Here is a 24,893-nt window from a genome sequence, read left to right as displayed (position 1 = left end):
ATCTTCAGCTGAGGCAGGAAAGGCAGTCACCCTGTCCTGTCTATGTCTCCTCCTACGATCCTCCAGAGCCCTGGGTTCTGCTTCTACCCTTGGGTCCTGATAAAGCAACATCTCAGGACTCCAGTTTAGGAAGGGACCTGAGAAGCCACCTACTCCTCACACAGGGACTGCTGCTGGTGCCCTCCATGCATGAACTGTCCCCCAACAGGACTGGACCACAAGGCCTAGGACTGGAAACCATGGAGGCTGTTCTGTTGTTGGAGACAGGGACTCACTGTGTGCTCTGAGCTGGCCTCAGACTCACCATATACTCAGGCTGGTCTCTTTGTGATTTCCCCGCCTTAACTCTTCCAGTGCTGGTGTTTTAGATGCACACAGACAACCTCACTGGGCACTGCATTTGTAATAAACACAGATGGGCAGTTGGGCCACTGGTTACACACTCTGAGAATCACTGGGGCCCGGAGAGGGACAGAGACCTGCTCAGAGCCATGGGCCAAAGAGCTATAGGTGGGCTCAGGTTAGTTTACTCATTGATTGATTGACAGATTCATTCAATTCAGTTTCATTCATTCATTCATTAGTGAAACCTTTCCAATGTCTTGACTCCATCAGGCACTAGGTCAAGGGGTAGGAGATGGAGCTCACTACTGGGGGACATATCCCCAGGGCCACGTTCCCTGCCCCTGAGCAGAAGGCAGACCCTACTGGTGGAGACAGGTCTACTGATATGAAGAGGGCTGAAGATGGGGACATGGCAAAGCTTCTGCGGGATGTCTCTGTCACGGGTGTGATGGTTCAGAATGCTGGAGAGATCTGAGCTTCAATAGAGAGGTGCCGCCATGCTGGGTCTGGGAAGAGGCCCTAGCTCCCTGTAGTCTAGATAGCTCTGGCTGTTGAAAGGGAAGAGAGGGAGCCCCAGACTGCAGGAAGCCATGGGGTTTAAACAGTGGAACAGAAGCCCACAGGAAAACCGAGAGGTCAAAGGGGGCTTTGGTGGGAGTTAGTGAATCAGAGGCTGGGATGTAAAGTACTTTGTTGGCAGTGAGCGGACTTGGGTGGGGCCAATCTCCAGGCGGCGTGAGGTGGGGATGCTGGGTGCCCAGCCCTCTCCAGCTCAGCTGCCTCCCGCAGCAGGGAACTCAGCTTCCCATGGTTTCTAAGGATGGGCACTTGGAAAGAGCGTGGCTGGGTGCTTCTGGCCAAGAGCCCCTCATGAGGTTGCAGTTAAAATGTTGGCGGGCTGCATTGCCTGCAGGGCTGACAGCTGACAGATCCATTGCCAGCATGGCTTCCTTCCACGGCTGAGCAGGGCCGGAGGCCTCCGTTTCTCCACGTAGACCTGGCACTGCTTTGCAGTGTGACACTGGCCTCCCACCCCAAGAGAAGGTAGCCGGAAGCTCCAAGGGCAAAGGACCCTGGCCTCTGAAGTCACAGAATGCCCGAGACACTCTGACCGGCTGGCTTTCACCAGGGTGAGAGGAGGCTGCCAGGCCCTTTTCCTAGACCAAGCATCCCAACACCCCTTTGTATCTCGTCACAGCCACTGATTGTCACCCTGTGAGGACAGGGAAGACAGGAGGCCATCTTGTGCACTGGCTTCCACAGAGAAAATAGAAATTATGCCAGGCGCAGAACAGTCCCTGGCAGAACAACAAGGCCACCCAGCTCCTCTGCATCTGACGACTGTGGGTTGATGCTTTCCTGAAGCAGATCTGGGAGGCCTGGCTGCTGCAGTTTCCTTCTCTGTCTACAACATCCACCCCTACTATACACATACTCTCTCTCTCACGCTTTTTTAAGTGTCAAATGACCCAAAGCAGTAGCCACTGAGTTTGGAAAAATGTCCTCTCGTGTACTCGGACTACCACTGTTTACTGACTTCTGTCTGTAGGGCAGGCAGGCTTTCTGGCACAGAAAATGAAGAGATGAAGAGAGCAACACTTGGCCACCCTTGTGTGCAGGGTCAGTTTTCCAGGGCTGCCAAACAAAACATCATGGAGCGATAGTTCTTCCACTCTGTCTGCACTCTGTGGAATTGAGGGTTAAGGCTTCAGCTCATGTATGAATTGGGACAACAGCACAGTTCTACCCCTAGGACTGGCCTCCTGGAAGCTGGGGCCGAGCAAAGCAGGTCCCCAGGGTGAGGAGGCTGTTCCAGGGGTACTCACAGTGATGAGCAGCCCTGTGGCCCGGAAGTGGGCTCTTGGGGGTGGAGGTCAGGGAGGAGACTTGGGGAAGGGTTGGCTGATGTATGTATGTCAGCGGACGGCGATGTAGCACGTAGTGGAGGTCTCCCCTGACTGTGAGACAGAGAATCCTGTAAGTTGAGAAGACGAAGATGCCAAACAAGAATTGCCAAGCAGGAAGGGGCAGCCCCAGCCAGAAGCCAAGTCTCCCAGCCTTGAGGGACAGGAGGCCGAGGGGACAGGCAGGTGTGTCCTCCTGGTGGGATGAGGAACTGGCTTACAGCTGGGGTACGAAGGTTGACTTGAGGGACAGGGAAACTTGAAGATAGAAGTCACAGCCCATTCTCAGCTCTTGGGCCTCCAAGAGGCGTCTGGCTTTCTTTTTCTTTCTTTCTCTCTCCGCACTTCCTCAGAGCCCCTCCCACAAGTGTGGAGGACTCTCCCCAAGCCAGCTGCCCAGCTGGTCAATGGGTGCTGTGTTCTCCCTAGCCCCCCCTCCTCGCCCTCACTGCCTCATGTCAGGGTCAAGGCCTTCTCCATTGGGCCTCAGGAAAGTTCTTCCCCCACCTCTGCCCTATCTAGGACAATCCTTAAGATTCTTGAAACAACACCTCACACTTTATCATGTCCTTGGGCCCTGCCCCACCCTGCCCATTGAAAACCCTTCGGGGTTGCCCAAGGCTCAGGGAAAGGGGTCCAAACACCCCAGATTGGCCCCCAGGACCCTGTGAATCCAGCTCCCTAAGAACTTACTACTAACATTTTACTAATGTAGATTAGCTGAACCAACCACTGTGTTTCTTGGTGACGTTTGCCTAAGGCGTACCATGTACTCTACCCAAATGGCCCTGTGGTATCAACTACTCAGAGGGATGAGAGGGTCAAGCCTAGCCCTTGGGCAACCTGTAAAACACTGTCTTAAAATTAAAAATAAAAAAGGTAGAAACAAGACTGGGGCTGTATTTTATTGACATGGCTTGCCTCCTATGCCCAAGGTCCTGGGTTCAACACCGGGAACCACATAGTATATATTTTACAGTAAATAAAAATAATTATTGTGGGGGGGAAGCCTGGTATGATATTGCAAGCCTTTAATCCCAGCACTTGGGGAGGCAGAAGCAGGCAGATCTCCGTGTGTTCGAGGCCACCTTGGTCTACAAAGAGAGTGAGTACAGGACAGCCACAGCAACAGAGAGAAACACTGTCTCAGAAAAAAAATTATGGGCACTGGGGTACATCTGGTAGAGTGCTTGCTTAGCATGCACAAAGCCATGGGTTCAATCCCCAGCACTGCATGAACCACACCTGTAATCCCATCACTCAGGAGGAACGGGCAGTTCAAGGTCATTCCAGGCTACACAGCAAATCTGAGGCCAACCTGGTCTACGTGAGACCCTATTAAAAATGATTCTGGGTGTTTCCCACTTTTTGCTGTGGGACATGCCGGGGCCACAAGGACAGGACGCATGGGTTTCCCCAGTGCATGAATACAATAGGACATTATGTCACCCAAACCTTGCAGTGTAGGCTTCCCCTGCCTGCTGAGTGACTGTCCCCAAGATGTTCACTTGTTGGGGTGACCGAATGACAACCTGGAGATACTAAGGCCATGGAAGAGCCCACAGTGGGCGGGTATGCCATGCCACTCATGGCTGCCTGAGAGGGGGGCATTCGGTTGATGAAGGAAAGACCTGTCATTAGGTTCCACAGGGCAGATTAAGTGGGGCATAGGAGTGAGTGAGCCCCTGACAGTGGCTAGAAGAAAGAAGCTGCAGGCTCCGGGCTCTGAGCCAGCCTCTGGTTTTCTACCACCAGCCCTGGTGTGGTGTCAGGCAGGGAGATTCCGTGTGGTGTGTGAGTGGAGTGAGAGCAGGGGGCATAGGCATGGGGCTGCTTCTCTTGCGCTTCTCTTGAGAGGCTGACTCCAGCCAGGCTCCTTGTTAGTCCAGCCCAGGAGCAGTGACCCCTGCCCAGCCAGCAAAGAAAGAAAGAAAACGAACAAATAAAAATCACGAGCCACACAGCCCCTCTCTCCAGGCTCCTGTGCCCAACTGTCTAATCCTCTTTTCTCTGTAGTAAAACTACATATAGATATAAACACCCAACCAGAAGGAATATTCTATTGGACTGTCTGTTCTCGGGGTCTCTGTACAGGGAATCTGCCGAGGACACCCCTCTGTGATTAGCCTTCTGCTCATTACTCTGCTGCTGAGAGTCACCCACGTGGACCCAGATGTTCCCAGATGTTCGCTGGCTACTGTGCTTCTCTGTCTGCAAGCTACAGTGTATCTGCTTGCTGTTGTCTATAGGTTTTGGGATTCTGTCAGGTGAGCGAGCTTTCATGGGTATTTCCACATGGGCTGCTAACACACAGCTGTAAGAGCTTCCTTTGGGAAGTGGTGGTGCCTTTGTGAAGATGGTCAGATCCCAGAACAAAACTTACAGCTCTACTGATGGGTTGGAAGCTGTTTCCAGCTTCTTCCAGACCCCTGTCATGGCACGGTGGTATCTGACTTGACTTCTGGTGGGTCTATGATGGTCTCTCTTTGGTCTCCATCTGCACTCACTGATGGGTAGTGAAGACGGGGAGCATTGTTCCTAGGGCTCCTGGATCTTCTCTGCTCTCAGTGTAGATACCACCCCTGGGTTAGTTACGTGGGCTGTGAACATCTCTGTGTGCGTCACGGCATCTTCTCCGGATCCTCATGGAGTCTTTTGATGTTTCACCATGTGAGTCCAAGGGATCAGACTCAGACTGTCAGATTTGGCAGCAAGTGCCTTTACCTGCTGAGCCCTATAGCCAGCTCCTTTCCTTACATTTAAATCCATAATCCATACAGAATGGGTTTTATTCTCAGGACCTCTCCCTGTCTGTCTGCTCCAAATGGCCACACCATCCATCTCTCTTGTCTCTCTAAATTGCTACATGACACACCAACACTGAATGCCACAATACCTCTTCTCTTTCTGGGCTCTCCATTTCTATCCTGAGAGCCCTAGGCCACGCCCCTCTCCATGGGCAAAAGCCACGCCCTGCACGAGACAATTAACAGTTGTGGACAAACTATGGCCCAACCAAAATCCCACACTTGGGATTAAACCAAAAACACATTTGCATATCAGATATGCTCTAGTGTATGATATTAAATGGTAGAAGCCAGACCCAAAAGGGCACAGGCTCCACAGTATGCTTATATGACATTCTGAAAAGCACAGACATGTAGGATATCAAAACGTGGACAGGGTCTGAGGTGGAGGAAGTGGTGAACTCTAAAGAGGCACAAAGGGACATGCTTAGGGTGAAGGTCCTACTCTGTGTCTGACTGTAAGTTTGGCAAGAGGCAGATAGAGAATACACTGTGCTGTATGCTGTGCTGTAAATTGTAAGGAGCCAGTGATGTGTGGCTGAGCCTAGAGGAGAAGCATAACAGTGAGCCTTTACAGAGCCTGAGGCAGGATGGCAAGCTCAAGGTCAGCCTGGGAAACTCTGTGAGATGAGGCGAGGACTCAAAATTTTCTATATGTGTTATATGTATATATACATACATATTCGTGTGTGTGTGTTTGTGTGTGTGCGTATGTGTGCAGGGAGAAATGGGGGAGGGATGTAGCTCAGGGGTAGAATGTATGGCTAGAATGTGCAAGGGCCTGGATTTAATCCCCAGCATGGAAAAATAACAACAAAAACAAACCTCCAAGAGATGTGGGCACTCAAGAAAAATGTGCCATGAAAAAGACTTCTTACCATGGAGTATTTTCAGGGAGTATCTGTGGCACACCCACGCAGGAGGCATACGTGTGAACACAAAGGCGCGCACACAGAGGCAGACCTGTAGGACACACACTGAGACGGTGTCCAGCCGTCTGTGGGACTGACAGGCCGCTGGTCTTCGCTTCCTTTGTGCTCTGTGTTTTCTCACAATGGCCACACTTGGCCCTGGTTCTCAGGACCCACTAGAGTCCGGGACTGAGTCAGGGAGGATGGCGGAGGCTGCTGCTCCACAGCTGGGAAAACAGCAGATGCAGACGAACTCTGGGTCCCACCCTGTCAATATTTTGTTTCCTCCCTGGGCAGATAAGGCCGAAGACTGAAAGCATGGGCTTGAATCCAGGCTCAGAAGGCCCCTCAGATGTTCCCAGACTCACAGTTCCGGGTCAGTGGCTCATTCCTGTGAATGAGCAGAAGGTCAAGAGTGCACTCTCTGGTCTCTACCAGGTCAGCTCCCTGGTAGCTTAGCTGTGAGGCCCTGTGCCTTGTCTCCACCTATAACACTGAGACAGATACTGTGTCTGCCTCTTTGGGGTGTCTTGTATACAGTTTGCACATATGCACATAGAACCGTGCCTGGCCTCACTGACATGCTCATTAATGATTCCAAGTTAGCGTCCATCATTCAAAATGTCAGGAAGGTGAGGCGGCTAGTCATAGCTGCAGTCAAGAGCAGAGAGAATGAGAGTGTGCAGGCTAGTATTCAGCTCACTTTCTGCTTTGTATGCAGCTAAGGACCCAAGCCTAGGGAATGGCACCGCCCACTTTCAGGCTGGGTCTTCCCACATCTACTGATGCAGTCAAGACGACCAAAAGCTCCCCAAGCCAACCTGATCTAGACAACCCCCTCACTGAGACCCACTTTCCAGGTAATCCTACACTGGGCCAGGCTGGTAATTAAAACTTACCATCACACTCAGTGTCTTTGTCTATGAAGGCAAGCCTCCCTCTCCTTTCAGACGCAGGACATGAAAACATTTTGTAAGCGTTCACCTCCCTTTTCTCTCAGGAAGTGGGCTGGCTAGTTTTGTGTCAACTCGACACAGGCTAGAGTCATTTGAGAGATGCGCACTGGGAAAATGCCTCCATAAGACAGCTATAGAGAAGACCGTGGGGCGTTTTCCTGATTAGTGACTGATGTGGGAGGGCCCAGCCCATTGTGGGCAGGGCCACCCCTGGGTTGGTGGTCCTGGATTCTATAAGAAAGCAGGCTGAGCAAGGCACAGGGAGCAGGCCAGGAAGCAGCCCCAGCCTCATGGCCTCTGCATCAGCCACCGACCCCAGGTTCCTTCCTCTTAGCAGTCTCACAGGGCAACTCCTAAGGACTACATGGGGGCCTTTGTCTAAGGGTCCCTCCTGTTCTCCCCCCAGGGCTGCCTTCATACTGCAGGTGTCCAGTGACAGGAGCTGTGGGCTGGAGGCAGAGGTCCCGCCTAGGCTATGGCAGGCCATTCTTGTAGTCCCTGGTCCTTGCTGTTCCCTTCCTCACCCCACACAACCCTCCTGCGTGCAGCCATCGGGACTGTTCTACAAAGGCATGTCTGGCGGCACTCTTGTCTCTCCCCTGGCCGTCAGATGGTGCCAGATCTTCTAGGCACAGGTTTCTGGGAACCGGGAGAGTTGAGGCAGTGACTTCCTGGGCCCAGGAATGTCACCAAACCTGCTTCCTTCCTCAGAAGCAGGAGGGGCTGCTGGCTGAATGCAGAAGGCCTGAGGTGGCTCCTGTCTTTCCCAGAGCTCATTCATGGACAGACCGGGAGATGGGAAAGGAAGGAAAAAGCAAGCCGCACTCCCATGGGTCCCCCCAGGCCCCCGGCCAGTTACCATGCACTGTGCACTGCCATCACATTGCCCCCTGAGGCCCCGTGAGGCCACCGTCACTGCCCCACCGAGCACTAGCAGGTAAGGAGACCCAGGCTGGGTCATGTGCTGGCCCTTCCTAAAACCCATGAGTGGGCAGACCTGGCCTGCAGCTAACCGGATGGAACAGTCAGTGACCGCCTTGTGACCCACGCCTCATGCCTCAGGGGCGTTTGGATAAACACACGATGTCAAGAAAGGGTGGTCAGGTAGAGGAGGTCAGGTAGAAGTATAGGGACAGGGACTGTGCTCACAGGCGTGAAATGTGGTGCCGGCTCCCAGGCTCGGCCTCCACTTATCCCCTCATGTAGGTGCACTTTTTAAAAACACTTTTATTTACAGTTCTTATATCTTTTTCTCCCAACTCCACTCCAATCCCTTCCAACACCCCAACACCAGGTAGGAGAGAGAAAGGTTTAGTGGGAGAAGGTGTGTAGTTCTTAGTTGCTTCCTGTTGGTTAAGGTCATTGGGTTTCTTGGAGCCAGTCCAATCCTTGTTTCAGGAGATCTTCAACTTCTTGCAGCTGGCAAAGAGCTCCTCTCAGAGCCCGCACGAGACAAATAGTCTGACCCTGTAGACCATCTGAATCAGTCCCGCATCACACACCTGGAACCAAAACAAAAACATGTTTATGTCCACAACACCCTCAGGTCTTTCTTACTCCTTCCCTCCGTGTCCCAAGACAGGTGTTCTGGGTACCTTGAGACTTGTCCTAGGAGGTCACTCTGAGGGCCAGGACCTGGTTCCAGGAGGGTGTCAGGATGACAGCGTACCTACCAGCCAGATCAGGGTCAATGTTGAAGTATCATGTGACCTTGGAGTGCCAGGATGGCTCTCTGGTGACTCCAGAATATGTGCCTGGGCTCTGCCCTGAGTCACAGCCCTGAGTGTGACTGCAGTAGCTGCCACTTCCTGGAGCCCCCACCCTGCCTTCCTGAGACCGTAAACCCATTGAGCTCCACAAGAAGGGCATGCCGCCACCTGTGGGCTGGTACCCCACCTTTCAGCACTCCTCATGCCTTATCAACCCACCTGAACCACAGCCTACAGTGACATCCCCGGCAAGGGATGAATTAATGCCACAAACCCCTGCAGGAACATGTGACCTAACTCCAACCCCCAGAAAACTTCAGACCCTCCCAAACTGGCATTCTTCAGATAGTAGCTGGCTTGTTCTTCGGAAATCTCAAAGTCATGAAACACAAGGGAACACAGAGGAACTGTTTCAGCCCACAGGAAGCTTGAGGGACACAAGTGACGTCAGTGGCAGATCCTGCCTGGATCCTGGGTCCTGGCAGGGCCCTACGGATACAGCACATGAGAGCTGAAAGGGGTCTGTAAGCTGGCTGCTGGTTCTGAGCTGATGTTTGTGCTGTGATCATGTGGAACAATGCTCTTGTTCCTAGGAAATACATGCTGCATTTACGCCCCAATAATTTTGAGAAAATATTTAATATATACATCTGTACACATAGATTTATGGGCGCATCAGACAAATGTCCTGAAATGTTAATAACTCTGTCTGCCCGAAATGTTTGTGCGCAGGTGTGTGCATGTGGAGATCATCAAGTGTCTTGCTCAATCTCTCTCTGCATTTTAAGAAACATTTTAAAATTTTATGTACATGAGTGTTTGTGTGTGTGTATGTTCACCACATTCTGGCCAGAAAAGGGCGTCAGATGCCCTGGAACTGTAATTGCACAGACTTGAATGACCTTGTGGGTGTTAGCAACTGAACCCAAGTCCTCCTCAAGAGCAGTAAGTGATCTTAACTGCTAAGCCTTTTTTTGAAACAGGGTTTCTCACTGAATGCAGAGGTCACTAATTCAGCTGGACTAGGTGGCTAGCAAGCCACAGGAATTTTCCTCCCTCCTCTCCCCTGTCACTGGGGCCCCATGCATATTTTTCCCTGTGTGGCTTTGTTGTGGTTGTTGTTTTTGTTGTTCTTATTCTTCTTCTTTCTTCCTTTTTTTCTTCCTCTTCCTCCTCCTCCTTCTCCTCTTACTCCTTCTGTTTTTTTCTTTTCTATAATATATGTTATTTTTTTCTTTTTAAATATAATTTTTATTTATTACAGTTTATTCACCTTGTATTCCATCTGTAGCCCCACCCTTATCCCCTCCCAATTCTGCCCTCCCTCCCTCATCTCCTCCCATGCCCCTTCCCTAGTCCACTGAGAGTGGAGGTCCTCCTCCCCTTCCATCTGACCCTAGCCTATCAGGTCTTATCAGGACTGTCTTTTACAGCCCTCCTCTGTGGCCTGGTCAGGCTGCACCCCCTCAGGGGGTTGATCAAAGAGCCAGCCATTGAGTTCATGTAAGAGACAGCCCCTGTTCCTCTTACTAGCTCTTTTGGAGAATGAGCTGCCACCGGCTACATCTGTGCAGGGGTTCTAGGTTATCTCCATGCATACTCACTGGTTGGAGTATTCGTCTCAGAAAAGACCCCTAGGTCCAGATTTTTTGGTTCTGTTTTTCTCCTGCTAGATCTCCAGACCCTTCCAGGTCTTTCCATCTCCTCCTTCTTCCATAAGATACCCTGCACTCTGCCCAAAGTTTGGCTATGAGTTTCAGAATCTGCTTTAATACCCTGCTGGGTATAGTGGTATAGATCCAGCTATACCACTCCTAGGCATATATCCAAAAGATGCTCAAGTATACAACAAAGACATTTACTCAACCATGTTCATAGCAGCTCTATTCGTAATAGCCAGAACCTGGAAACAACTGAGATGTCCCGCAATGGAGGAATGGATACAGAAATTGTGATACACTTACACAACGGAATACTACTCAGCAATTAAAAACAAGGAAATCATGAAATTTACAGACAAATGGTGGGAACTAGAAAAGATCATCCGGAGTGAGGTATCGCAGAAGCAGAAAGACACACATGGTATATACTCACTTATAAGTGGATATTAGACATATAATATAGGATAAACATACTAAAATCTGTACACCTAATGAAGCTAAGCAAGAAGGAGGACCCTGGGTAAGATGATCAATCTTCATCCAGAAAGGCAAATGGGATAGACATCGGAAGAGGGAGAAAACAAGGAACAGGACAGTAGCCTACCACAGAGGGCCTCTTCTGGTTTTTTGAGACAGGATTTCACTGTATAGTCCTGGCCATTTTGGAACTCACTCTCTAGACCAGGCTGCCCTCAAACTCAAAAATCTACCTATCTCAGCTTCCTGAGTACTGGGATTAAAGGCATGTGCTACCACCATCTGCTCTATTTTTTTTTCTTTTCTTTTCTTTTTCCTATGTGGCTTTAAAAAAAAAAGCTTCTTTATTGATTCTTTGTGAATTTCACATCATGCACCCCAGTACCTGTCATCTCCCTGTTCCCTCATATCTGCTCTCTGCCCTTACAACCTCCCCCACAAAGTAAAACACACAAATAAACAGGCAAAAATAAACAAAACAAATCATAGAAGACATTGGTAGTGGAAGCTGTAGTGTGTTCCAGTATGTCCCACAGTATAACCCTCTGTCCTCACATCTTCACTTGCAAATGTTCGTTGTAATGAGTCATTGGTCTTTTGTGACACCATCAATATTGGATCCTTCCCCAGGACCCCTCCCGGTTCTCCTGCTGTTGGTTTGTGTCATGGAGTTCCTGCAGCTTTGGATCAATAGGACCAGCCCTTTCACGTGCCCCAACAGTTTACAGATAATGTAGATTTGGGGGTGAGTGAACTTGAAGCCCTGGACCTGAGCCTGAGTGGTAGCTGAGCTGGTCAGACCATCGGCTCTTCTTTATCCAGGGTGAGTTCTCTAGCACTGCTCTGGCTAGAGCACCCAATTCCCTCATGTCCTCAGGACAGGCTCACTGGCACCCATGCCTTGAGTGTGAGCTCCACTGTGTTGCCCAGTTGAGGTGCAGAGCCCATTCTCCTGAGTGCTGGGCCGGCTCTCCCACTCTCACATCCTCTGGGCTGGATCACCCTTGTCTTTGCCAACGGGAGCTGCTCTCCTGCCAGTGAGGGGCAGGGACAGCTCTCCTGCTCAACTATCCAGGTGGTGAGGGGCAAGGGGTCGGGGGAGAGGAGAGCATCATTCCCTCGCCCAGTCCAACTCACAGCAGACAAGTGGTAGACATTTCTCCTCCCAGGAATTGGTCTGAGACTCCCCAGAGAGACTGTTCACTCTTCCCCCATTTTCACTTGTCACCCTGGCTAGTCTGGAACTCCCTACATAGACCAGGCTGGTCCGGAACTCACGGAGATCCTCCTGCCTCTGCCTCTGCCTCTGCCTCCTGCATTGGCTCTCTTTCACACTTGCTCTTACTGAAGCTCTTTTCCAGGCTTTAAAGCAGTGGTTCTCAACTGGTGGGCCACGACTTCTTTGGGGGGTCAAAGCCCCTTTCACAGGGGCTGCCTATCTGATAGTCACATTACGATTCATAACAGTGGAAAATTTACAGTTATGAAGTAGCAATGAAATAATTTTATAGTCACCACAACATGAGGAACTGTATTAAAGGGTCACAGTGTTAGGAAGGGTGAGAACCGCTGGGTTAGACATACACACCTCCTTCCCTGTAAGTCTCCAGTATGGTGCACTGCTTCTGTCTAATTAAATGTCTAATTCTTCCTCCCTCCTTGAGGCCCCTTTGCAGCCCTGGCCCTCTCATTGTAACAACCCTCATTGCAGGGAAGTGTATCAGCTTCCTTTGCGGACCCTGCAACTCTCTCACTCCTTCCTTCCTTCCTTCCTTCCTTCCTTCCTTCCTTCCTTCCTTTCCTTCTTTTTTTAAACAACTTCCTAGTTCTAAATTCAGGGCATTAACAACCAAAACCTACAATAAAATGGCTGTCACAATTATTTTTTGCTTGTTTTGTTTTTGTTTTTGTTTTTTGAGACAGGGTTTCACTGTTTAGTTCTTCTGGCTGTCCTGGGACTTGCTTTGTAGACCAGGCTGGCCTAGGAACTCACAGAGATCTGCCTGCCTCTGCCTCCTGAATGCTGGAATTACAGGCATGCGTCATCACCACCTAGCCAAGCATCTATTTTGTATTATAATATACTCGCTCATTTAATCTAACCTTGGCCACACAAGGTCAATTCTATTCTTCCGACATCACATGTCATGTAAACAGCACAGGTGGCCATGGTAGCTGGTAAAACTCTGCTCTGAGCCCTTTGAGTCCAGGAAACAGATATAGGGCAACAGCAACGAAAACACAGTCAGAAAGGAGCCTGGTGTACCTGGAAGGCTTCACACAGGAGGTGCTGCTGGGCCTTGAAGCAGGTGTAGGAGGTCTGCAAAGAAGCTCTCTGGGTAGAAAAAAAAAATGGGGGGGGGGGGAGGGACAAGGCTAAAGTCTTAGGAATTTAAAAGGACAGGTCACTGGGGAGTTTCTGGGCCGCACCAACTTGGAGATGGAAACACTGGCTTTTTGTTACTGCCTGCAAATGTCTTTCATGTGACCCCGGGAGTCCTGGCATCCCATAGTCACTCTTGAATTTCCCAGTGTGACTTTGGACAGTGTAAGTATGAGAGGCTCTCAAATATTTGGCAACTAACTGCCTTCCACTCTCTTCCTGTGTTCCTTCTGGGCCGCCTTGTGCCGCTAAGGGCAGCGGGAAGCCCAGAGCTGAGCCCCCCAGGAAGCTGGCTGCAGGACAGCCGTTCACTTGCTCAGCTGAGCTCATGCACATTTCCAGACAGGCTGTGTGACAGTGCCCTGTCAAGTGTGGGGACCCTTGCACCTCTGCCAACTAACTGCGGGCTAGCCTCTTCCTGGTGTTGCTCCCTAGCTGGGTTCAAGCAAGGCCTGCCAGGAGAGGCAGAATTCCAGCATGGAACAGCCAGGCCTTCAGTTTCCAGAGAACAGCAAGAGGGAGACTCACTGTCCCAGTTCTCACAGGAGCTGCTTGGCTCCCTTTCATTCTCATCACCTATGGCTCTTCAGGGGACTTCGTGTGCCTCAGATGCCACCTCCTTTCCCAGGCCCTAGGTACCTAAGACCTGCTCCCCTCACTTCCTAGAAGCTTTGAAGCCAGGGGGAGACAGCTGTCTCCAAACATTCATGGGTTACAATTCCTGCCTGGGTTCCTACTCTGCTTCTCCTCTAAGCACTATGAATTAGATCTAAGCTGAGCCAGCACTGTAATAGCGATGACGATGATGATGATAATGATGATGATGATGATGACGATGATGGTGATGATGGTAATGATGACGATAGCGGTAATGGTGATGATGGTGATCATGGTGGTAGTGATGATGGGTATCTGTCCTGGTTAGTTTTATTTATTTGTTTGTTTGTTTAATCAACCAGATACTAGAGTTATCTGGGAAGAGGAACTTCAGGTGAGAAAATGCTTCCATCAGATTGCCCATAGGCAAGTTCATACAGAATTTTCTGGATTAGTGATTGACGTGAGAGAACTCAGCCCACTGGGTGGAGTTTTAGTGGTCCTGGGTGGTATAAGAAATCCATGGAGAACAAGCTGAAAGCAGCACTCCTCCATGGCCTCTGCTTCAGTTCCCGCCTTGAGTTCCTGCTCATCACTTAAGCCACGTGCAGTCAGGAGAGCAGACTAGAGCATGAGGTGGTGATGAAGCAAGTGTGTACATTCTGAGCAGAATGAAAGTCTGGGCTAGGGAGCGCCCTGTGGTTAAGAGTGTATTAGAGCTCAGGCAGAGAACCTGATTCAGTTCCCAGCACCCACCTCAAGCATCTTACAACTGTCTGGGATTCCAACACAGGGGATCTGATGTCCTCTTCTGGCCTCTGAAATGACTTGCACTCATGTGCAAGTCACACATGAGTGCATACACACACACACACACACACACACACACACACACATGCACACATGCACAGATACACATGAATATACATAAAAAAATTCTTAGAAGACACAGACCAGAAATCTGTGGGAATAAAATAACCAGGGCATATGATAAATGTCAAGATTTCATAAACCTGGGATATCTGTCCTGTGTGTGTCTCTGTGTCTTTCTACATTTTATTTTCTTTTTAAATATTTGTTTGTTTGTTTATGTGCATGGGTGTTCTGCCCGAGTGTGTGTCTGAATGTGAAAGTGCCCAATATTGTTTTCTGAAAATGGATTTTGTGACAGGTCATGGATCCCGGATGCCTGCGGGTGCAGAAGAAAGGTTCTGCGTGAGACGCAAAGGGCGAAAGCCCAGGGACAGGTCTTCCTGGCAGCTCTCCCTCACCTCCTCCTCCTGAGAGGCAGTGGTCAGCCCTCCCCAGCCTCGGCAGGGATCCCTGAGAAACATCCGTCAGGTCCTGTATGCAAAGCTCTGTGTACCTTCCAGTGCAGGCAGGGAGACTCCAGCTGGGGCAGACAGCGGGAAGACAGGCTTAGAAACAGGTGATGGGGGGAGGGACCCGGGCTTTGTTAGACTTCCACAAAATCGGGTGGGGGGGGTGAGACAAACCTTGAGCTTCCAAAGCCCAACCCTCTCTGGTCCCCATGGAGATTAGGGCAGCCTGACAGGGTCACGCCCACCCGGGCCAGAGGCGGCTGCAGCCCCAGGGCTCGGATGGCAGAACTACTCTGTCCTGCTGGCCGCTCCAGTCAGGCGCCACTGGCTTCTCGCTGGTGTCAGAAGCATCTTGGCTCTGAGAGTAGCCTGCTGTCCCCACGGAAGCCTCAAGTCCTCAGCCGTCAGAGGGAGGGGTGAAACGTGTGAAAACAGATACCTGGTGAAGAAAACTGTGGGCCGAGGAAACGATGGAATATTGAATGCTGGGCGAGAACGTTCGCTGCTCATTATTCAGAAAAAGGGAAATTTACAGGGCTAGCCAGTGTGATCCCATTTCTGACAGGAAAACAAACAGGCGGGACCAACTATGTGTGCTTGCCAGGAAAAAGAAAAAAAAAAAAAAAAAAAAAAAAAAAAAAAAAAAAAACCAGGACAGGAGAAAATTAAAATATGCTTGGTCTTGTTTCTTGGAGAAGAGTCCATGTAACTTATTCCCGTGTTTATTTCTGAAGTTCTGGTTAATGCTGCCATCTGGATTCTCTTTCCAGCAAGGCACACTATGTCCTGCTTTCCTTGCTGTAAGGCCATTCCGAGCCCACGTTAAGCTAGGGGCAAAGGTGATTGTCTCTATAGATTCAGAAACCAAGGCTCAGAGAAGTTCAGAGAGGCTGAGACCAGCCTTAGAGAGCAGCCAGCAGAGACACCAACGACGAGACTACGAAATTAGAGCATTAAAAAAATCCCCCAGGGGCCTCCCGGGGGCGGAGGGACACCTCCGAAGCTCCTGTTTTCCTAAACGTCTTAAGTAAAACACCAAGGGAAGAGAGAATAGAAGCAGCGAGTCTGGATGTGGTCATCACCCAGCTTCGAAGAAAGCCTTAAATGAGGTGGGGAGGACGACTCAGGAAAAGGATGGAATGCTGAGGAGCCACAGGTCTCAACAGGCTCGCGCGTGCATGCATGCGTGTGCGTGTGCGCGCGCGCACATGCATGGCACATGCGCACATGCCCATGTTCCCACAGACCTCTAGGCTCCACTGGGGCAGCCCCTGGACTGGTCCCCAACGTTGATGGGGAACCGCAGCTGCCCTCCCCCTCCCACCCCCACAGGTGCCTTCCTCCTTCCTCTTTCTAATACTGCCCTTCCCTTCCCCAGACAGCTTCTTTTGAGGTCTCAGGTTCCCCTCCGAGGCCTCGAGGTTTGGGCTGCCCCGGAGGACATGGCCTGGGGCCCTGACAACGTGCGGAAATGGTCAACCCCGGCGCTGCTGGCCATCATGGGCACAGTCCTGACTGCGGCCACCAGCCCTGGCTTCGTGGCCATGATCACCCAGAAGGGCCTGGACTTCGGTAATTGGATGCCTTTCTCCCCTTTCCCCCTTTCCCCGAGGGACACTCAGGATGCACAGCCCTTTAAATCGGGTGCCTGGTAAGCTCATAGCTCTGCTAGGAGACTTCCTTCCTACCGTTTTTTATATAGAAGGAAACTATGGCACAATCTCATAGGGCTGGGGAGTGTCAGAGCTGGGACTAGAGCACTGGTCTAGAAGATTTCAAGGAACCCCGGACCATCAGGGTCCTCATGGTCCCCCCTCTACACCTTCCGCATTACAAATTTCTAGGCCTGCTTTGCTGCCTGCTGGCAGGCTCGGGGGAAAGCTACCCCACATTACTCCCCATGCCGGGGGAGTGGGAGGGGAGAGTGGGGGGGGAGGGCGGTAACAACTTTGCTCACCTGCTTCGCTGCCAGGTGCCTCCCAGACCCTGCGGGTCCCGATTCTTCCACGGCAGGGCTGGGTGAGACACACCAGTTCACTCGCTCGGGCAAGTGAGCAAAGGCTCTCAAAGGCTTTGGGAAGTGCGCGCCTCCGTTTGAGCTCAAGTACTCGCTGAGGCCCTCCTCGGGGCCCCGCTTAGTGCTGCCTCCTGGTGGCAGAGGGAGGAACTGCAAAACTCAAGGTGATCTAGGCTCAAACCAGACCAGGGGGAGGCAGGTCCTCAAAACCAGTATGCACAGACCCCAGGGGGCCTGTTTTTCCATCCTTGGGACTCACGTTCCCGGCCTGGGGCTTGAGCGTGGGGAATAAGAGACCTATATCCCCATCTTGCCTCCACCACGTGTCAGCTGTGACCTCTCGTCCATTCCCCTGAGATGGAAGAGAGAGGAAAGACCCCCTCTCTAGGATTGCTCAGCTTTGCAGTGAGCAACGCCAGGTGGGCAGGGAGACCCCGTGCATTTTGGTTGTTACTCTTGCTGGTTATGACTACCTTTGGGCTGGTTCCTGAGAAACTGGAAGCCTGCTCTGCTCACCTCTCTGCCTGCCTCGTCATCCCCCCTCAGGCGACTTGTTTGCCTGTTTAATTGCATCCTTGGTGCTGTTAGCCACATAATCACTGGTGGCAGAATTTCTGCCTCTGGGGCATTCATTTATTTACCTAACAAATAGGAAGTGTCAGGCACCGTGGTAAATACCGGAGACACGTTAATACATAAAGCTGACGTTGCAGCGGACCCTGGGGACTTCCGTCTAGCATCAATCAGCGTTGTGTGAATAGATGTCTAATTACAAAGAGAAATGGGTGCTCCAGATGAGCCGTTCAGGACTGTGGAGACGGTTCCAGCTGTGTCAGGGAAGCTTCCTGAAGGAAGGGGCGATGGGGAACAGTAGACGTTTGAACAGGTGACCACGGATGAATAGCAGGAGTCGAGTGTGCAAAGGTTCTGAAGAGAGAGTCTGGAAGGTGTCAGCGGGAGTACAGCCCAGAGAGAGAGACGCTTGACCAGCTGTGTGGGGGTGGTATTTCTGAACACCGTTCACAACCTGCAGCCCACAGGCTCAGGGTGGTTTGCCGTATATTGCTGAATGACCTATGAGCTAGGAAGCTTTTTGTTTGGGGGGGGGTGCGTGTGTACATGGACATGATGGTGAACACGTGTGTAGTACCTCTGAGAGGCAGGGGAAACCTCAGGGGTTGCCCCTCAGGCACCATGCATTGTGTCTGTATGTGTGTGTACCCACACGCATACGTGGACATGGTTGCGTGTGGGTGAGACTGCTCGCATGTCATGAGGAGGCCAGAAGTTGACATTGGGTGTCTTCCTGGATCACCCCATCTTACATTTTGAGGCAGATCTTTAATCCAGAGCTCACCGATACAGCTGCTCTAGCCAGCCAGCTTGCTCTGGGACCCCTGTTCCACCTCCTGAGCACTGGGATTACAGACAAGGCATCCCCCCATTCAGCCCTTATGTGGGTCCTGGGGATCTGAGCTCTGGTTCTTATCTGTTTTGTTTTGTTTTGGTTTGGTTTTTTGTTTTGTTTTGCTTTGTTTTTTGAGACAGCTGTAGACCAGGCTGGCCTCAAACTCACAGATGGGCCTTATCTTCTTGTCACTTTACCTCCTGAACCATCTTCCTCAGGCAATTGCTTTGTGTTTTTTAGAGACAGAATCTTGCTGTGTAGCCTTGAACTCAAGCTCTCCTACCTCAGGGTTTCCAGTGCTGGGATTACAGGCATACACACGCACAGCCCTTAAGGATGGGCTTAGTGATTCAAATGGTTGAAGAATAAAAAGAATGGCCGACTGCACGTGAATGACCCCTCCAATGTCTGCAGAGTGGTGCTGGGACATGGCCCTCTTTCTGTCTTTGCTTTAGAGTGGTACCCAGTATGGAAGGAGCGAGGTTCCGGGCCATCTGAGGACAGGCCCCCCGCAGTCCTGCCTGTCCCACTGTAATCGGGCCCAAGGCTCTGGAGCTTCCAGGGGCCTCCATCGCTGCTGGTGAGTGGACTGATGTCTGAGCTTGTCACTCTCTGCTCTGTCCTACAGCGTGCCAGCAGGGTGTGGTCGTGTTGCAGAAGGAGCTACAAGGCATCAGTATTCCCGAATTCTCTGGAGAAGCCTTTAAGTTGAAGCACCTGAGGAAAGGCTATTACTACTTCTACAGGTGAGGCCTGCCGAGGCTTAGTCCTCCAGACGTGGCTTACTGCGACCCAGGGCCCCTAGCCATCCAAGTTCTCAGCTCACGGAGTTTAAGACTGCAAACCCAGCAGCCCAAGGAGTTAGCGTGCCTCAGGATGAGCCCAGAGGAAGCCACCCAAGTTTGTCTTTCTAGCACCTTCCACCACTCCCACAGGAGGCATCATGAAACCCAAACCCCTGGGCCACACACGTGTATTTCAGATGCAGAAGAACGGCCTGTGCCCCAACTTATCGCTCACAGGCTTCAGGGCCTGTCTGAGCCTGGTTCACGTGTCCATGGACACGTCTCTCTCTGCACCTCCCAGCGTCAGGTCCTCTCAATCCTCCAGAGACAGAAGAGCCACCCAGTAACCCCAACAGCACACTCCCCTCAGCTCTCAGTGGAGAGAGAAGCTTGTAACACAAGCCCAAAGCTTCCCTCTGACCCGGGTTAAACAGTGCACATGCCTTGAACCAGTCACTGGGCATGGGGGACCAGAAAAACTAATTGGCTGAGGCCCCGCCTCCAGCTCCCCCCACAGACACAGGTGAGTTCACCTTTCCTAGCATGGCATGGGTGAGAGGAGCTCCCCAAAGCACGCTGACATATCCGCTGTCCCAAGAAATGGGGTGAGGCCGCTGGAAAGAAAACCCCCAGGAGTTTCCTACGGAATTGCATGCCTGTTCCGTTCAGCAGACTTCCGAAGCACCTAATCAGCAGCAGATTGCACACTCCAACAGAGGGAACACTTTCCACCCTACACAGGGCCCACAGTCAAGGCTAGCGTCTGCCATCTTTGCTGATAGTCACCCACCCTACAAGACGGAAACTGTCTGCCATTGTAAACCCAGGGAGCCTGAGGCATCAAGTGATCGAGTGATCTGTCCAGGGCAGGCACGTGGGTAAAGGGCTGCAAGGAGCTCTCTTGGAACTCAGGGTACTGACTGGGGCTTTTTTCTCTGCAGCATGGTCGTGGATGTATTTCAAATCCCTGATCCCAAGATCAAGCTCTCGCCCAATGATGGCCTCCAGCTGTCCATTAAAAATGCCAGCGTCAAGATCAATGGAAGATGGAAATCAAAGAAGAATTTCCTGTGAGTCTCATGCACAAGGGTTGCTGGATGGACTGGTGGCCCTTGGAGGCATCAGAGCGAGGGTGTTGGGAATGTCCACTTCTGCCTTATCTGTAGACAGGTGTTGCACAAAGTTTCTGGGCTGGGGGAGGGGGCTCTTAAAAGTACTCCACAAACCCCTGGATGAATAGCTGAGTTCATTTATACCCAAGTGCAGGACGTGGCAAGGCTGAGTTTTTATGTGTGGCTCAGAAGGGAGACCTAAGCAGGGCTTCCAGTTTCTTTCCTGTATTAGTCAGCTACTGCTGCTGTGTAAAAACATCACAGTGGCTTGAGACAGTAACCGTGATGCATTGTGTGTACCTGTGTACCAGCTAAGCCCAGCTGAGAGGTGTAGCCCCTTCCCTGGGGTCCTGTGTGCCACCCAGAGCACAGTGATAGGAAAGGTGCAAAGGGCAGCCCTGATGGTGCACGCTCCTGTCCCCTGTCTTAATATGAATTCGTTTCGTTCTTCTTACAGGGGCGGTGATTAAGTTCACTAATCAATTACTGGGTCAGAAATTGCTTAAAGTCACAACACCGAACACTGAATCTTAGTGACAAAACTGAGATGTTCACCTCTGTGTTCATCTGCTAGGACAAGGTCTGGGTGAAAAATAATAATAATAACAGAAGCCCAGAGAGGTTAGCAAACATGCACAAAGCCACATAGTGAGGGCTCTGGGGGAGGCAGATTAACCAACCACCAGGTGGAAACAGGCTGGCCTGTCAGGTTAGAACCCTGGCATCCGGTGTCGTGAGGTTCATGTGCAGCCTCTGCTCTCTGAAGCTCCTGGCCCTGGAATGGGACCTGTGGTCCCCCGCTGATGGGGAAGCATGAGGAGGAAAGGGTTCACTCCAGGTCTCTTCTCTCTATCTCCCACTCAGCAAAGCCAATGGCAAGTTTAGCTTGAACGTCAAAGGTATCTCCATCTCCGCCGACCTGAAGCTGGACACTGACTCCTCAGGCCACATCACCGTCAACTCTTCCTCCTGCTATGGTCACATCGACAAAGTCCGTATCCGAGTCTCAGGCGGCATGGTGGGGTAGGTCTCCTGGAGCTGCAATCCCAAGAGGAGACTGTCCCTCTAAGTCCCCTTCTGCAGAAGGTAGAGCTGTAGACTCGCCTTCACACACAGGCATTTTCCAGAGCCTTGGGTGTGAGAGGGGCAGGGCCTCAGGTGGAGCAGATGCTGTCCCAAGGCCCAGCTCAGTACTGCCAGGCATCCAGAATCTTACCCCACAGTCACCTGTGGGACTGGCTCCACACCAGGCCTGGAAAGCCTGCACAGAGCATGGCCAGCCCTGATGACATCTCACATGTACCTTCATCAACCAGACCCTTGCTGTGCAGCCAACATGGCTCAGACTATTCGTGCTCTCACGCCACCTGCCCAAGAACACAGGAAGCGGTTTCGTGACCAGCCATTGAGCAGTCACAGGCTCTCAGGCAGTCTGACCCCGTTTTCCTAAGGCCCCTGTCCCAGTGGGGGAGAGAGATGTTAGTGAGGTCATTATGCCGGTGAAGGGCTCACTGAGGACCATAAGAACTTAGAGCAGGTACAGAGTGCCCCGGACTTGTAGAACTGGAGGACCTGGCCCAGTCTGGGGGCAGGAGGAAATGACATTTGAAATGAGATGAAAAGAGTGAGTAGGCGGAAGTTGGCGATTGGGATGTTTTGGACAAGGCTGGGGGACCACATGTGCAAACTGTGGTGAGAGGAAGCAGAGGTACCAGGGAACAAGGCAGGCCAATGTGCCTGGTTTAGGAAGAGGGAGGGCGGTGGGGGATGGGGCAGGTGTTGCCATTAAGAAAATAGTCCCGTAAGCAGGTTGCTGCAAATGGGGAGAAGTGTCTGATGAAGGCTGCAGGGCCAAGGGCTAGTTGCCAGGATTCCCAGGCACACCTGAAAGTCCCTTCTATGCCCCCACATGTCAACCTCCAGGTGGCTGATCCAACTGTTCCACAGGAGAATCGAGAATTCCCTGAGAAACATCATTTACACAAAGGTAGGAGGGCTGGGCATCGGCGGAGGCAGGACGGTGGCCTCGGAGCTACACCTTGGCCTTGGCGGGCGCCTTGGCCTTCACCCCAACTCTCTCAGCATCCACAGGGCATTCAGAATCCAGAATTTCATCCCCAGAGCCCAGCTGTGTGCTCTACAGAGAGGCTCCACAGACCAGTCAGGGGAGGCGGCCTCCCACCCAGCAGGCCTTCCTGTAACTGTGTGCCAAGCAGCCTGTGTGCACCTGCCCCCGACAACCTCTCCACAGACGAACAGCCGGCCCCCATCCCTCCCCTCCTTCCCTTGCCCTGCCTGGTGCTGCCCTAGAGCACAAACCACCAGGAAGAGGCTGCATCAAGGAGGGACCCCTGTGGCGTGTGGAGCACGGTGGGTGCTGCTGAGGGTGCGGATGGCAGGGCGCCCCCCCCCACGCTGAGGGCAGACATAGCTTAACACAATCCTGAGAACCCTCTGTGTGTCCTCTGCCCTGGGTCTCCGGCGTGGCAGCAGCCCCTGGCTTAAGGAAGTGGGGCATCAGGTGCCACGAGGCTGCAAGTGAGCCTGAGCAGCTGGGGAGTTGAGGCCCTGGGAGGCTGCTGATTTGAAGCACCCCCACCCCACTGGCCTGGGGAACACACAGTCCTGAGAAGCAGCTGGGTGCTCAGCCATCCCTTCTACCCATTTCATCCTGGGTGACCGAGAGAAGTGACACAGGGGCCTCAGAGAAGAATGGCCCAGCTCCTCTTGGGACTTCAGGGCCTCCCCTGACAGAAGCACATGGCAGGGGAAAAGTCTCCACCCGTCCCTCTTCCCTTCTTCCTTTCCAATCCCTCCATCTCTCCCTTCCTTCTTTCCTTTCTCCCTCTTTCACTCAGCCTTAGTCTAGCAAGTAAGTGGACTTTATTCCTTAGTCCATTCAGACACACACACACACTGCATCTTTTTAAAAAAGATTGATTTATTCATTATTTATACAGCATTTGGCCTGCATGTGTGCCTGCACACCAGAAGAGGGCATCAGATCTCATTCTAGATGATTAGGAGCCACCATGTGGTTGCTGGGAATGGAACTCAGGACCTTTGGAAGAACAGCCAGTGCTCTTAACCTCTGAGCCATTTCTTCAGCCCCCACACTGCATCTTTTAATTAGAGGGCTAAGACCATTTACATTTATGGTCACTGTGTGTGTGAGTAAGCACACTGGGTATGCGTGTACTCGTGTATAAATGCAGACACACTTGTGCCCACTCTGCCACGGTCCAAGGATGACTCAGGTTATCTGTCCTCACTTTCCACCCTGTTTGCAAGTCTCTTCATCACTTTTCTGCTGCATACACCAAGCAAGGTGGCCCTCGTGCTTCTGGACATTTTTCTGTTCCCACCTTCCACCTCTCCGTGGGAATCACTAGTGTTCTGTTGCTCGCGCTACCTGCCCAGTGTCTACATAGGTCCTGGGGATTCAAACTCAGGCCCCCACTCTTGCAGGGCAAACGTTTTTACCACTGAACCCCACCTTCAGGGTTGTCACTGAGAGGTGCGCACTAACTGCTTTCTCTTAAAGGTTTCTTAAAAGTTTACTGAGATACAGGGTGAGTCCTTCCTCCCCCTCACTGGTTATTCTCCTAATGAGGTGCGTTCTTGCTCAAGATCTCAAGCTGGTGTGGGTCTCCACGTGTGTGTGTGTTGTCTTCCCACCCCCTCCACTGCGGTTTAGTCCCAGTTCTTGACTTCCCTTTTGGCGCCCCAGGACAGCTTTGCTGGGTAGAGCTCTTGGCTGACAGCTCCTTGTTTGGGGACTGCATTCCACACACACGTCCTTGTGCTTGGGGCTTCTCCGTCAGCTGTGCCTTGTTCTGGGAACTCCGCTGCTCTAAGCGGCTTTCCTCCTGCAGCCTCCAGGCCTTTTTCTTTGTTCTGGTTTCTTGGCTTTAGCTACACTATGACTATGATGGGAGACGTTCTCTTCCTGTAGTGTCTATGTGGGGTTCCAGAATACCTACTGTACTTAAATGTCCCTTCTTTTCCCAGACTTGGGGAATTTGCTGATATATATACATGTATACACACATAGATATACATATATATGTATACATATATATGTATATATACATATATGTGTGTATATACATACATACATATATATGTGTGTGTAAATATGTATATATATTTTGAGACAGGGTTGTAGCCTTAGCTGTCCTGGACTAGCTTTGCAGACTAGGCTAGCCTTGAACTCACAGAGATCTGCCTGCCTCTACCTCCCGGAGTGCTAGGACTACAGGCCTGCACCACGGTGCTCAGCCTGTTGTAACTTTTTTCAGTTGAGCAGGATTCCCACCCTTGCTCTGTCTCAGTTTCCTCTTCACCCACTTGTCTCGCTGTCATGACCCAGAGCTCTTGGGTACTGTGGCTGTACTTCCTTCTCCCCGGCTACCGTCTGTGTGTAGTAACCCCTCAACCTTGTCTTCTCTCCTTCCTTTTTCTTCTCGGTCTGGTCTCTCAGTGATTGCACTGAGTAC

The 24,893-nt window shown here is 51.6% G+C and overlaps 1 protein-coding gene across 2 annotated transcripts in view; it reads left to right on the top strand.

The window, feature by feature from the left end:
* Positions 1–24,893, top strand: part of Bpi (bactericidal permeability increasing protein) — a 51,516-nt gene that overhangs the window by 8,013 nt on the left and 18,610 nt on the right. The window contains exons 2-7 of one of the 2 annotated variants that reach the window (XM_021663887.2): positions 14,922–15,179; positions 16,451–16,644; positions 19,126–19,243; positions 20,224–20,352; positions 21,259–21,417; positions 22,318–22,381. In XM_021663887.2, the coding sequence (XP_021519562.1) occupies positions 16,515–16,644; positions 19,126–19,243; positions 20,224–20,352; positions 21,259–21,417; positions 22,318–22,381 (600 nt within the window). In that variant the 5' untranslated portion in view covers positions 14,922–15,179; positions 16,451–16,514. Of the gene's footprint in view, positions 1–14,921; positions 16,645–19,125; positions 19,244–20,223; positions 20,353–21,258; positions 21,418–22,317; positions 22,382–24,893 lie in introns of both variants that reach the window. The other variant, XM_060382917.1, reaches the window with a different exon arrangement.

This window comes from Meriones unguiculatus, chromosome 4 (assembly GCF_030254825.1).
Source record: "Meriones unguiculatus strain TT.TT164.6M chromosome 4, Bangor_MerUng_6.1, whole genome shotgun sequence".
In the NCBI taxonomy this organism is placed as follows: Eukaryota; Metazoa; Chordata; class Mammalia; order Rodentia; family Muridae; genus Meriones; species Meriones unguiculatus.
The sequence above is the reverse complement of the archived record's forward strand: the minus strand, read 5'-3'. Positions and strand labels throughout refer to the sequence as shown.